Genomic DNA, 14,214 nt, shown 5'->3' on the forward strand with positions numbered 1-14,214 from the left:
ATAAGCTGTTTGGGTTCAAGGACTTCCTGGGAGCTTGAAGGAAGCTCTCAAAGGACAGCTAGTCTGATAAGGACATTCACAGTCTCTACTCTTTAAGGACCTTTCAGTCTCATGTGGGTGTCTGCTCAAACAGGTTTGCTCAAACAAAATAGTTTCTACTTTTATAGGAGAAACACAGTTCCTAGACTCAAGGAACTTCCAAGTCTGATAAGAGGCTGCAGGCATTAATACATGCTTCCAAAGCACTGGGTAAATAAGTGGTTGAGGATTACTGAGTAAAGTATGGGAATGAGGTCCCTTCAAGATCTTCTGAAAGTCATGATTGTAAGAGTGAAGATGGTGGGGAGAATGGTAAGGTCACTTGGTTTCCTAGCTGAGTTGTGATATCCCTGCTATGACAATGACATGATAATGACCTCAGGTCCACCAGTAGAAGAATCTCAGTATTGAATGGAACCTCATAGATATCATCTAGTTCAGTCTGGGCTTCTACAGGAGTTCTCTCTATAGCATCCCTGAGAAGTGACCATCTGGGCTCCTGCCATTTCCTCTAATGTTAGGACACTCGGATCTCCTGAGAAAGCTCATTCAACTTTTGGACAGCTCTGTTTCTAGGAGAACGGGTGGATGAGAATTGTTTGTTCCAACAGCCATGAAAGCAGGTACTTCAGGGCTTGATCAGACATCCAAGATGCCAAGATCATATACTGCATCAATGGGTCATTTTGACTTTTGTCTTGTCAGTGCACCTTGATGACTCTGGAAGAAAGAGTGAATCTTTGTGCAACTCTGCCTCACTTAAATCCAATTCATGCACAAGTCAGGACATCACATGTCATTGGTCCTCTTTGAAATGAAGGAAGAACAACAATGTGTAAAGGTCTGGTCGTCTCTAAGTTATCCTTGGGGACTGCCGTCTCAACTCTCTCCTTCCAGCCTGTTGTCCCAACTCTGTTCCAAAATCGATTAACTCCTTGCCCTCCTGCCCTCCTCTTTTATCCTCGCAGAGATTGTAGTGAGAACTCAACGGGACTTGTGAGAAAATACTTCAACTAATGAACTTGCTCCTTTTAAAGGTTGTATAAACTCCTTTTCAGAAGTTCAAAGACATAAACTCCCTCTAAAATCCGGAACTAAAGGTGTCAATTCTGAGCTAGAGAATTGCCTAGACAACTTGAGTTCTCACCTTGTAATCCTAACAACAATGGTTTTTAGGAAATTTTTTCTGATATTGGCCTTGGAATTTCCTGTATCAGTGAGATCACAAGTTCAGCTCCTATTAGGCAAAAATCTGTCATCTCCATTATACCCATTGCTCCTTCTTTGTCCTTCTCATGTCAAATAAAGCCTATCTCTAAGTCTCCCTACATAGCTCCTGAGATATTTGAAAACTGTTAAAAAATGTCTCACCTCTACCTTAAGCTCCCTTCCTTTTCATGATAAATAAATATTCCAAGTTTCTCCAACTGATCTCACTCTAACCTGGTTTTTAAGTCCCCTTATTGTCCCAGTCAACTTTCTCTGGATGAATTTCAGCTAGTCAAATGACCTTCTTAAAATGTAGTGCTTCAGAGAAGGCTGCAACTCTTACCTGGCTTGGGCAGAATAAAGTGGGATCCTTTGCCTCCATTCTTTGGATGTTGTTTTCCACTAATGGAGTTTTGGAGCCCATCAGTATTGTAGAGCTGCTGAGTCAGATTGTTGAGCTGAGAATTCAATTCAGCAGTTATTAAGCACTTACTATGCAAGAAAGGAAAGTAGAGAACAAGCATTTATTAAGCATCTACTATATGCTAGGCATTGTAGTATATTCTCACTTGATTCTCACAAAAATCTTGGCAGGTAGGTGGTGTTATTATTCCCACTTTACACATGTAGAAAACTGAGGCAGACAGAATTTAATGGACTTGGCCTGGGGTCACATGATTCATAAGTGTCTCAAGCCATATTGGAATACAAATCATCCTGTATCACTGTATCCATTGCACCAGCTAGCTTGCCACTCAGCAAAGCTCCCTAGAGGAACACACAAAGTTAGGAGAAGATAACACTTTGCCCTAACAGTCTTCTAGGAGCTGTTAATCAGGATTCCTAGGGATTGGAAGTTGGTTACCATAACTTACAGAGTCTCCAAGTTCGTCTGTCCATCCCCCTGGAGTTTCTTAGCTTTAAGAAGAAAGGAGCTAGGCTCGATGGAAGAAGGCAGAATAGAGCAATAGACTGGCTGGTTGTCATCTGTCAGTCTCTGCTTTATAGGCCCTTTCTGGCCCCTCCCAACTCCAAATCCATCCTTTTCCCAGTAGGAGATACCAAGGACATATGACTTACATGCACCATTTTTCTTCCAGCTCGATGATGTTATTGACAACATCATGCGCTTGGATGACGTCCTGGGATACATCAATCCAGAGATTCAGATGCCCAACACGGTATTGATAACCAGGGTGAGGGTGGGAGTGGGACAAACAGTGGGTAGGTACAAGATATTTGGGGGGGGGGGCGGAGAATACAGGAGCAAGATAAGATATTGCCCTTAAGCTCAAGTTTATGCTTGCTGAGGAGACAGTCACAGAATTTCCAACCCTGTAATTTTATATAGGAGGAGACTAATGTTCAGTGAAGTACATGACTTGCATAAGGTCACTCAAATAATAAGTGGCCAGTGTGCTTCCTACCACTCTATTTACCACACACCACATAAGACAAACAGAAAAATACAAAATATAATTAAGTGACTGATTATATGGCTCAGCCTATAAATACTATAAGAATTAAGAGAAGACGGAACTCAATGCACACTGGAGGAGATCAGGAGGAGGCCTTCCCAGAGGAGGTAGGATTGGAAGCCAGCCTTGAAGGAGAGGGAAGATTTGGAAAGTTAGTGAGGAGTGGGGAGAGAAAGTCAGAGATAAAGGAGTAAACATGAACAAAGACATGAAGACAGTATTAAATATTGTGTTTCCTTGAGACAGAGAGGACTTGCCTAGCTGTATTTTTGGATGGGGAGTGCATTAGGAGCATCCATTGTCTCTTCCTGGCTTCTTGGATGGGTGGATGCAGGTGCTCTTCTCTTTGTGGGAGGAGGAGTGTGTGGCTCTCATCTAATTCCGTAGATATCTAAACTGGTACAAGTTCTTCAGACATCCAAGGAGGCCTAGATCCTTAAGAGTGGCAGTGCAGTAGGATAAATCTGGAAAGAATTTAGGATTTAGAAGACTTGAGTTTTAGTCCCAACTCTGACACTAATTTCCTCTGTGACCCTGGGCAAATGACTCTTTGGTAACTCAATTTTCTTATCTGTAAATGGCAGTAAATCATATCATCCTGCCTAGCCTACCCTAAAAGATTTGTGAGGCTCAGAAAAAAAACAGAATTTGATAAAACAACAACCAGCCCAGGAAGGCAAAGTTTTGAGGTGCTCCCCTTCCTTAGGAAGTATCCCTGCCCCTCACATATAGGTCTCCCCATCTCATCCCTACTGCCTAAGCTTTTGGGCATCTGGCTGAACTGGTTGTCAGGCTTCCTGGCCCCTGGCCCATGCCAGCAAAGGGAAAATCAGATTTCTGCTGGAAGTAGGCTCAGTAGGTTAGCAGCCCAGAGCTGGCTCGGGCTGGTTTGGGCTTGAGCCGAAACTAGGAGAGTTTGGAAAGGCTGGAGAGGGAGGGAGTGTGTGTGTGTGTGTGTGTGTGTGTGTGTGTACATGTATATGCATGTGTATATTTATATCTGTCCCTGGCTGAGCATGTCTTCCTTGTTGGTACAATCAGAGAGCCCCTAAATATTGGGGTTTAAAATAAAGGCTAGAAATACAGTTAAAGGGTAACTCAGACACTGAATTCTTTTTGTTTGTTTGTTTGGTTTACTGGTTCTTTCTTGGGTATTTCCTCCTCTACCTCCCTCTGCCATGTAATACACATATAAAAATTTATATTATCAACAACTAACCTGAAGATTTTAGAATTTAATACCTGGAAGGTGACTTAGTTCATACCCTTAGATCCAGTGCTTCTTTTATTGGGCAACAATGACAGGGAGGTCAAAAACAGAAAAAAAAAAGTACCCACAAATCTTCCTTGTGAAAAAGGAAAGACAATTAGGTCAAACCTACTGATGCAGCAAGGGTGCCTTGAACATATACAATGTCATGCGTCTATGTTCCCCTACCTTTTTGTCAAGAGGAGGATCCTCTTCTGTCCATTAGGACTCATATTGGTTACTGCATTTAAGTTGAGTTCTACTGACTTTTAGTGTAATTTTTAGTGTAATTTAGTGTAATTTTAGTGTAATCATTGTCATTATAAATACTATTCTTCTTTTTTTTCTCTGTATCAGTTCACATGTTTCTTCCCATGTTTCTCTAAGTTCCTCTTATTTTTCATTATTTATGAAGCAATTTAATTCCTATTCTGTACCTCAATTTATTTCACCATTTTTGCTACTGCAAAAAGGGCTGCTATGAATATTTCAGTACATAGGACCTTTATTTCTGTCTCTGATCTCTTGGCCATTAGTGCCTGGTATTGTAAATATTGGATCAAAGGGTAAAGTCAAGTATATTCACTTTCCAGGCACTAAATTCTGAAATCTTAGATTCTTAACAGAAGACCAAGACTCAGATTTGTTGAATAATTCCCTAAAATGATCTTGTCTAATTCATCTTTCCTATTCCTTCTCTGTCTCTCTGTGTATATATATATTCTTCCTTCTTTCTTTCCTTCACTGGCACTTTCAAATAACTCTCCTCTCTTCCTCCAGTTCCCTTCTTTTGTAATACATTAACACATTGGCCATGTCTGAAAATATATGCCTCATTCCTTACCTATAGTCTCCCATCCTTCTGCTGAGGAGGCATGATTTTCCCTCTTGATTTTCTGAAGTCATCATTGGTTACTTGCCGCTTATTCCTCCCCTGAGATGGTCTTCTTTTGATAACTGTGCTTTCTTGAATTTCTGATGAAGGAGGTTCTCACCCAGAGTTTTCTTTTCTTTATCTCACAGCTGCCTCTGTCCAGCAGCCACCTGACAGTGTACAGTGGAGACCCCCAGGTCACGGCCTCCCTTGTAGGTGTCACTAGCAGCTCCTGCCCTGCCGACTTGGCCCAGAAGAGAGAGCTCACAGGTTTAAGACTCACTCTGCCTCCTAAATACCTTCCCTAGCTTGTCTTTCCCCTCCTTCCCACCCCTGTACTCATAGTCAGTGTTCCTATTACTATTACTAGTTCCTAATAGAGTTCCTATTACTATTGTCTTTTTCCTCTCCCATTTGGTTATAGATGCTGAGAGCCGAGCCTTGGCCAAGGAACGACAGAAGAAAGACAATCACAACCTTAGTAAGTCTTGCTGACCCCTTCCTCATTCTCCCCTGCCCCACTTCTTTCCCTGTTCCATCCATCCAGAAGCATGCATCCCAATTTCCTGTTGTTACTTCTAGATGCATTATTCAATGTGAACTTGGGGAAAGCTAGTCAGCCTCATAAGTTATCTAAGTGGGTTTATGAAGTTGTACATCGGTGTAGGTCTGGAAGGGACCTGAGAGAATAGCTAATCTCCCTCATATTCCAGTCCAGAGAATGAGGTTCAGGGAATGCCCAAAGTCATAAAGCTAATGAGTCCCTGAGTCAGGATCAGAACTTGAATCTTCTAATTCCAGAGTTCCTTTTCTGTTGTTTTCTCCATGCTCTGTGGAGATTCATTTATATTAAAAAACAAACAAAAACACAAGGAAGATTCCTTCCCTTTTTTTTTTTTTAAGGCTATTGTACTCAATAGTATTTTATTTTTCCAATTATAAGTAAAGATAGTTCCCAACATTCATTTTGTCATTTTTTAAGTTCCAAATTTTTTCCTCCCTTCATTCCTTACCTCTCCCTTCCCCAAGACACCAAGCAATCTGATATAAGTTATACATGTACACTCATTTTAAACATAAAGGTTGATATCCCTTTGAGGTGTAATAACTTACTTTATTACCTCAAATTATAATGTCAGATGACTTCCTGTCGTAATGATAGAAAAGAAGCAGGATCATGAACACCCTGAGTTTCATGAGAGCAGGGGTCCTGTTGGGGAGTGAAAAGCACTAGACTGAGAGTTTGGAGGGCTGGTTTCTAGTTCCATCTTTACAATTAAATACCTGTATGGCTTGAGCAAATCACAACCTTCTTGAACTTGAGCAAATCTGCAAAAAAGAGGAGGTTGGAGCAGATTGCCTCTGAGGTTTCTTTCAGTTCTAGAACTATAGTCCTGTGACCCTATAACCCATCTATAATGTGCAACTAGGGATAATGATGGATTATTCAACTTTGCATCAAGAAGACTTGACTTCAAAATTTGCCTCAAACATTTACTAAGCTATGTGATTCTGAGCAAGCTACTTCACCTCTCTTATCCATAAAATAAGAGTATTGAACTCAATAGCCAGCTCCAAATCTATGGTCCTGTAGTCTGAGAGATAGAGATTGGCTGTGTTTCACTAGGGTCTCAGGCTTATGCTTCCTCTCTGGCTTTAGGGATTCCCATGGTCAGACCTAGGGACTACAGGATAAAGGTAGGTACCCTAATTCTCCTTAACTGTTTATCTCTCCATCCCCCATCTTCCATCCATCTTTCATTTTTAGTTGAAAGAAGACGAAGATTCAACATCAATGACCGAATCAAAGAACTGGGCATGCTGATTCCCAAGGCCAATGACCTGTGAGTTCAGACTTTGGGAAGTGGGAGTGGGGGGGGAGGGAGGATCGGTGAGGGAAGGAGTGAAGTTAGACAAGTTAGGAGTTCATCAGGAAGCTGTGATGTTGACCTTTGGTTGCTGCATGGGATAGAAGACTGAACATCAGGAACATCAGGGTCTGATTTCTCCTCCAACCTCTGACTATTACTAGTTATAAAACCTTAACCAAATCATTTGATCTTTCTGAACCTCGGTTTCCCTTTTTGTTAGATGAAGACTACATTCTTATATTAATGCTGTAGGGAAAGAACTTTTTAAAAAGGAAAGTCCACAAAAAAAATCAGGACTTCTCAAGGATTTTGTAAAAAGAAAAAACTAAGAGACCAAGGAAGCAAGATTGGAGGATTTGAATTCAAATCCAGCCTCAGACATTTAACACTTACCAGCTGTGTGACCCTGGACAAATCACTTAACCCCAGTTGAAAAAAAAAAAAAAAGATTAAGGCATTTAACCAACATTGATAAAGCAGGGACTATGAAAGGCAGGGAATACAAAGAATGGTGCCTACAGTTTAGTTGAGAGATCCATGACTCACTATAGATTCCAGCCATCCATCCATATCAGTCAGTGGAAGCTCAGTACCTAGAGCCTGACATTCAAGTAAATTATAGGGGACAGCTAGGTGGCACAGTGGATAGAGCACCAGGCGTGGAGTCAGTTTAAATCTGGCTTCAGACACTATTTGCGTGATCTTGGACAAGTTACTTAATCTTTTTGCCTCAGTTTCTTCAACCTTAAAATGGAAATATTAGTAGTACCTACTTCTCAGGGTTGTTGTTCACAATAATCAAGTGAGATTGTATTTGTAAAAATGTTTAGCACAGTGCCTAGCACACAGTGAACACTCTGTAAATGTAGTAATGATTAATTATGATCACAGGAAGGAGAGATCTGGCAGGGTAGTAAGGGAAGGCTTGATAGAGGGGATGGGACATGAAGGAATGGCAGATTGAATTAAGGTAGGAAGATTTTACCTGCAAAAGCGCACAAGGTCTTTGTACGGTAAGACAATAATGGGAGGAAAGGCTGGAGAGGTAGTTTCAATCCCAGCTCTCGAGGGCCTTAAATGCCTAGCTGAAGAGTTTAGCCTTGGTCTTAGAGTCAGTAGGCTTTTCAGCAAGACACTGACAAAGTCAGAGATCTACTTTAGAAAGATTAAACTGGCCAGTATATGGAGAATGGTTTTGGGAAGGAAGATATTAGAGGCAGAGAGACCAGGTAGGAGGTTATTATAGTGATCTAGAGGCATCGAGAGTCCTGGTTCTCTGCCCTTCCCCAGTGATGGGGACTGGAAGCAGGGATTAGAAATGTTTAGATAGAGATCTGCTCCCAGGGCCAGTGGAGGCAAAAGCAGTGGTGTATAACTTCTTCTTGTTTTCAGAGATGTGCGCTGGAACAAGGGGACTATCTTGAAGGCTTCAGTCGATTATATTCGCCGGATGCAGAAGGATCTGCAGAAATCCAGAGACCTAGAGAACCACTCTCGGCGCCTTGAGATGACAAACAAGCAGTTGTGGCTTCGCATTCAGGTCTGACTTCCTGACCTTTAACAGGGGGATGGAAAATCTCATGTTCTCCAAAGTGTGGGTCTTTGGCCCTCCAGCTTCTGGGAGACCCACAGGGAATTTGGGTAGACAGGCCTAGAACCTAGACAGTCACTTAGGTCTACAATTTGTTTTTTGGTTTTTTTTGGTTAGTTTATTTTAAAAAAAAATTGTATGTGATTTATTTAATATTTTCCCTCAGTTACATTTCAAACAAAAAACATTTTTTTACATTTGTTTTTAAAAATTTTTGAGTTCTAGATTCTCTCCCTTACTCTCACCCACAATTAAGAAACCACATGTAAAGTTGTACAAAACATTTGCATAAGTCATGAAAGAAAACAAATTTCTCCCTCTAATGAAAATAAAAACTCTCAAGAAAAATGAAGTTTAAAAAAAAAAGAGAGATGAGAGAAAAAGAGAATGCTTCAATCTGTATTCAGACACAATCAGTTCCTTCTCTTGATATGGATAGGATTTTTTATCATAAGTCCTTCAGAGTAGTCATGAATCATTGTACTTATGAGAATAGCAAAATCATTTACAGTTTGTCATCCTAGAATATTTCTCCTACTTTGTATAAAGTACATTTTACTTTGCTTGAATTCATGGAGGACTTTCCAGGTTTGTTTGTTTTTTTTCTGAGAGTATCCTGCTTATCATTTCCCATAGAATAATAATATTCCATTACAAACACATCACTTTACTGAGCCATTCTCCAGTTGATGGGCATCCCCTAAATTACCAATTTTTTTTTTGCCTTGAGAGCTGCTGTGACTATTGACATATAAGTCATTTTCCCTTTTTTTTTTTTTTTTTTTTTTTAAATCCCTTTTGGCATTCATGCCTTGTATGGTGGTATTAGGTCAAATGATATGCATGAATTTATATCCATTTGGGCCCAGATCATCTCTTTTGATCATTTATCCATTGGGGCATGCAGGTCTAGAATTTGGAGATATGGATTCTAATCTTGGCTCTGGCACTTAGTGGTTGTGTGACTTTGACCATATCATTTTCCTTCCATTTTTTCCTTTTTTGCTTAAACTAGTATTACATGGACTAGGATCACATATCTAGAGATTGGAGGAGACTTCACAAGCCCTCTAGTCTAGCCCTGTCATTTTATAGATGAAGTAACTTGAGAGGCCCAAGGTGACTAGTGATTTATCCAAGATCATGCAGATAATTAAACGTCAATGGGATTTGAATCCGTGTTCTATGACTCTTCCTATTGTACTCATCCTAAGATCCCTTCTACCTCTGACATTTTGTGGAAAACAGAACTGGTGTCTTGAGTGTGCTCTCCCAACCCCACCACTCTTTCTCATTTCTCACAGGAGCTGGAGATGCAGGCCCGAGTCCATGGTTTACCTACAGCTTCCCCGTCTGGTGTTAACATGGCAGAATTGGCCCAGCAGGTGGTGAAACAAGAGCTCCCCAGTGAGGAGGGCCTGGGGGAGCCCTTGCTCCCCACTGCTGAGCTCCCTGACCAAGAGCCTTCTCTGACCCTGCCTCCTCAACCCCCACCACCCCCTCCACCACCCCTACCACCACAGTCCCCATATCAACTGGACTTCAGCCAAAACTTGAGCTTCAGCGGGGGTGAGGGGCCCCAGGGTTTCCCTGATCCCCTGGGACCCGAGCACGGCTCCCTCTTCCCTTCCCTGTCCAAGAAAGAGCTGGACCATCTGATGCTTCTGGACGACACCATGTTGCCCTTGGCCTCTGACCCCCTCTTCTCCACAATGTCACCTGAGGCCTCCAAGGCCAGCAGCCGCCGTAGCAGCTTCAGCATGGAGGAAGGGGACATGCTGTGACCCCAGCCACCCCCCTCCCAATCCCCAGAGCTGGGGAGGAGGGACAAGCTCTGGGGGGTTGGGAGTTAGGGATGTGTGAAGGGGAGTGCTCTCTTCCTCCTACTTCCCTCCAATCTGCACTCGTGTGTGATTAGCGACTTGTGTGGACACTGGCTCCCCCATTCCTGCCTCCCCCACTCTTCCTAATCCTGTGCTCCCAACTCTAGGCCTCCCAGCCCAGCCAGGCCCCTGACATGCAGGACGTGCTTCAAGGGACTGGGAGCTGGAGCTCTCAGGGGGTGCTGGAGATCTCATGGGGGGTCAGCCTGGTTCCCTTGGACCCTATAGTTCCCCATAGCACTCTTCCCCCCTATTCCCCCTCTTTGGGGATGGAGTAGGCCGGAGTGGGCAAGAGTCTGCCTTCCCTTGCACGGAGACCTGCAAGGCTAGGCCCTGAGGGCTGAGATCAGCTTGGATAGGGTGGGGGGCTAGTATGGGAGAAGAGGCCCAGCCTTGACAGGTGGCAGCATACCAGGAGTTCTGAAGGGGCTTCTAGCTCCTACCTTGGCCCCTTCCCCTAACCAGGCTGCAAGGGGTGTGCATATATAGAGAGGGGGAAGAGCGGAAGCATCTCCTGAGAGAGGCTCCCTGTTCCTCATCCTTAGTCCCCACCACTGGCTCAGCAATGCCCTGGTTCCATGGAGATCAATATCTTGGGACCCCTGCAGAGAGGAACTGGAGCCCAGTACTCCCTCACCTTTTGCCACAGACCTGGAATGGCCCCCCACTTTGGTGCTAACTGCCTCCTTTCCCAGGACCTTGTGAGGGTGGGGCCATAGAGGAGACCGGTGGCTGTATCCCTGCAGGAGCAGCTCCTTCACGGGAGGCTGGTGCCAGGGCAGGGGGGGAGGTTGGGGCTAGGGTGCGCTGTCAGGGGGGGCAGCCAGGCTCTGGCCTCCTCCGCCTTGTGCCTTAGTAAACACTTTGCTTTGTATATCCCCTGTGTGCTGTGTCTCTGGGGGGAATATTTTGGTACAGCAATATCTATTCGGGTGGGGAACACATCTGGAATTCCCTCTTCTAGGTGTTGGGCTTCAAAACTCCCATTTATGAAAATGGGGGTGGGAAGGCGAAGTCCTCCTAGGACAAGAGGGACAGAACCACTGGCCCATGCCATGTTCCTGACTCTAACGACCTTCCTTCTGTCCTAAGTACAATCCTATCCCATCCACACTCCCCAATTCTAAAGCCATGCTCATCACCTTATAACTGGCAGGAATTTGAGAAAGTGGGTGCTTTCCTCCAATGTAACCACAAGATGGTGCTGCTTCTATGCTAGTCTTGCTACTCCAGATGTTGCTGGAGGGGATAAAAAGGCATAAGGGAGGGGTGTGGGTGTGTGCCCGGCTGCAGCTTGGAACCTCGCTAAGCTAAATCTACCCTCTGGTGCTCCTTTACTGGGAAATCACTGACCCAACTCAGTGTGTCTTATGGAAATGTGTGGAGGGGTGAGAGGGCAATGGTAAGACATCACTTTTCCTACTGAGACCCTTTCCACAAAGGAGAGGGAGTAGAGTGTTACCTACTACAAGTCCCCAACTGGGAAATCCAAGGTTATCAACCTATTTAATATTTTCCTCTCTACTCCACCCTTTAAAGACAGGCAATTCGTAGTTTTCTCCCCTACCCCCCCCCCCCAAAAAAAAAAGACCAGATAGAAACCCTTTTGTAGGAGATATTTAAAATAGCCTTCTTCCTCCTCCATTATGTCAGAAACAATATTAATATTAATATATAGCCTTAATATTCCTGAAGAACTGGGGAAAGGATTATTTGGGTAGGAAATAATTTGGTTCTGTTTGAGGAAACTGGGAGAAGGAAGTGGGGACTGTAGAAGCTTGACCTGGTCCTGGATGTGATGGAGAACCTCTAGGGCATATTTGGAGAGGGAAGCTTATGGGGGAGGTCCCCTAACTCTTCTATTAACTTTATGTACAGAAAGATCAAAATGATTTCCTCCCTAAAAACTGCAAACCTTCCCCCGCCTATGTCCTTTACCCTCATCTCTTCCCAAGCTGGGTCCTGAGAGGCTGAGGGGCCTAATTAAAAAAACAGGAGGAAAATGGAGCAATAAGATGACAATTTCCTCTGTGCGGAATAGGGAGATCAAATCAACGTTGAGCAATTAATGTGCACGGGGAGAGAAGAAAAGGGGGCGCGAGGCGGGGGTGGTGGGGTGGGATGAGGAGGGGGAGAGCTGGCAGAGGAGTCTGTGCTAATGACGGCTCGGGTGGAGGCTCCGAGGATTAGTCTGAAGGTCAGATGGAGATGAGGATGACCTTGTGGAGCCAGAGTGAGGGAGCTCAAGCCTCCCAATTAGTGCTTCTGGCCCAGGCTCCATCCACACCTGCTGCCGGGGTCCACTCCCTTGGAACCGGGCCTTGCTCAGGCTGGAGGAGTCCGGCTCAGGGATATAGCTCAGGCTAGGAGCCTGAGCCGATGAGTATAGACAGGAGCACTTGTGTTAGGACTAAAGGTGGTGGGGTGACTGGGTAGTGGGGGCTGGGGATGCCTCTGAGACTTTCTGTAGCCTGCTCTCCTGCTCCTTTAAGAATCTAAAGCTCTTACTGTTTCTCCTCACTGCTTTCTGTGTTGGTCTCTGTTTCTTATTCTATTCTTAGTCTCTCTGCTTGCCCTGAGTGCAAGTGGAGTTGGATAAAATAGTTCTGATATAGCATCTGAGCAGACAGGGAGGGGTGTCTCAGATAGAAGAGATGGTCTCCCGAAAGTGGAACACAGAGAGCGAATAACTAGTCCTGCGAAGGAATAATAGCTCCTGGGACCAAGGCTCCTGGTTATCGGCCTTCTCTGGGCAACCGCTATCTCACCTACAGAAAGAAGAGATTGGATTAGAAACTCTCTCCTGCCCGCTCACAGAAAGCCTCCACCCCTCCCTCCCTCCCTCGCGCAGCTCCCCACCACCCCTCTCCAAACTCTTAAATTCTAGGTTCTGTAGCTCCCGTCTCCCCTGGGCTCCTCATTCTTCATCCCTTTCCTTTCTTCTCAGTTTCTGGAGCATGCGGCTGTAGGCATCCTCCCCAGTCCAGCAGGATGAGCTATGAAAACATAGGTTTTCCATTTTGAATTCTGGGTGGGGAGATGATGAGAAAGACAGCGCGAGAATAGGAGACCCTGGGAACGTCTGAATGCTACGGCCGAGCGACCTAATTGGAGTGTGTAGTATCAGAGCCTTCCCACCGGAGGGTGCTGCCGTCTCCCTATCATTTTGTAAAATGGGGCAGAAGAAGGAAACGGCCACGGGAGGAAGCCTTGGCAGAGCCAGATCTTATTTGGGAGTATGAGATGTAGTTCTTTCTGGCTCCATCAGGGGACAGCGCAATCCAAATAAACCGAGGCAAAGTGGGGATGTGTCTGTAGGGGGGAAATCTGAGCGCCCCACTTTCTCTGGTGGTCACTACCTCCCCACTTTCCTGTCATCTCCTCTCCACTTCAGTCCGCTGCTTTTCTACCTATGAATATGCCCCTCACCTCCACCTGTGCTCTCCTCCAAGGGAACCAGGGTCTCATCCAAACTGCCCTGGTACAGGAGAACCTGGGCCCTACAATTAGCTGTTAGATAATTAGCTGCATCACCTTAGCCAATCACTCCCTTCTTCCAGCGGGGGAGTGAACCTCCCTCACATACATGTATACCGCTCTCCCCCAGGTCCTAGCTTCATAAGGTGCTGGTCACAAATGAGAGCCCAGCAGTTGTTATTGACCTAGAAGCCTGTTATTGCTCTTATATAATCCCAGTTCTAATGAAAACAGGATGGAATTGCTTCCAAATTTGTTGAGTTCCCGTTAGTCTATGAAAGAATAGTTGGTTAAGCTGATCTCTCTCTGTTGGGATTGTCTCAGAATAGGAGACACTCCACAGGAGCGTACAGGTAAAACGTTTAACAACCAGCTCTCCATATAAATAAAATATATGCTATAAATCCTATAAATATAATATATATAATTTTATATTTATTTTAAAATATATATCATAGATATATGTTTAATAATTATATAAATATATCTATATAATATTATATATGATTGTATATAAACCTTAAGTTTAATCTACACTATGAA

The 14,214-nt window shown here is 44.2% G+C and overlaps 1 protein-coding gene across 6 annotated transcripts in view; it reads left to right on the plus strand.

Annotated features, from left to right (window-relative positions):
• TFEB (transcription factor EB) overlaps nucleotides 1-11,066 on the plus strand; it is a 76,220-nt gene extending 65,154 nt beyond the window's left edge. For all 6 annotated transcript variants that reach the window (XM_074310961.1, XM_074310964.1, XM_074310965.1 and 3 more), the window contains exons 4-9: nucleotides 2,349-2,429; nucleotides 4,999-5,119; nucleotides 5,274-5,330; nucleotides 6,618-6,693; nucleotides 8,113-8,260; nucleotides 9,616-11,066. In XM_074310961.1, the coding sequence (XP_074167062.1) occupies nucleotides 2,349-2,429; nucleotides 4,999-5,119; nucleotides 5,274-5,330; nucleotides 6,618-6,693; nucleotides 8,113-8,260; nucleotides 9,616-10,095 (963 nt within the window). In that variant the 3' untranslated portion in view covers nucleotides 10,096-11,066. The remainder of the gene's footprint in view (nucleotides 1-2,348; nucleotides 2,430-4,998; nucleotides 5,120-5,273; nucleotides 5,331-6,617; nucleotides 6,694-8,112; nucleotides 8,261-9,615) is intronic.
• The last annotated feature ends 3,148 nt before the right edge of the window (nucleotides 11,067-14,214 follow it).

Source organism: Sminthopsis crassicaudata, chromosome 4, assembly GCF_048593235.1.
Source record: "Sminthopsis crassicaudata isolate SCR6 chromosome 4, ASM4859323v1, whole genome shotgun sequence".
NCBI lineage: Eukaryota > Metazoa > Chordata > Mammalia > Dasyuromorphia > Dasyuridae > Sminthopsis > Sminthopsis crassicaudata.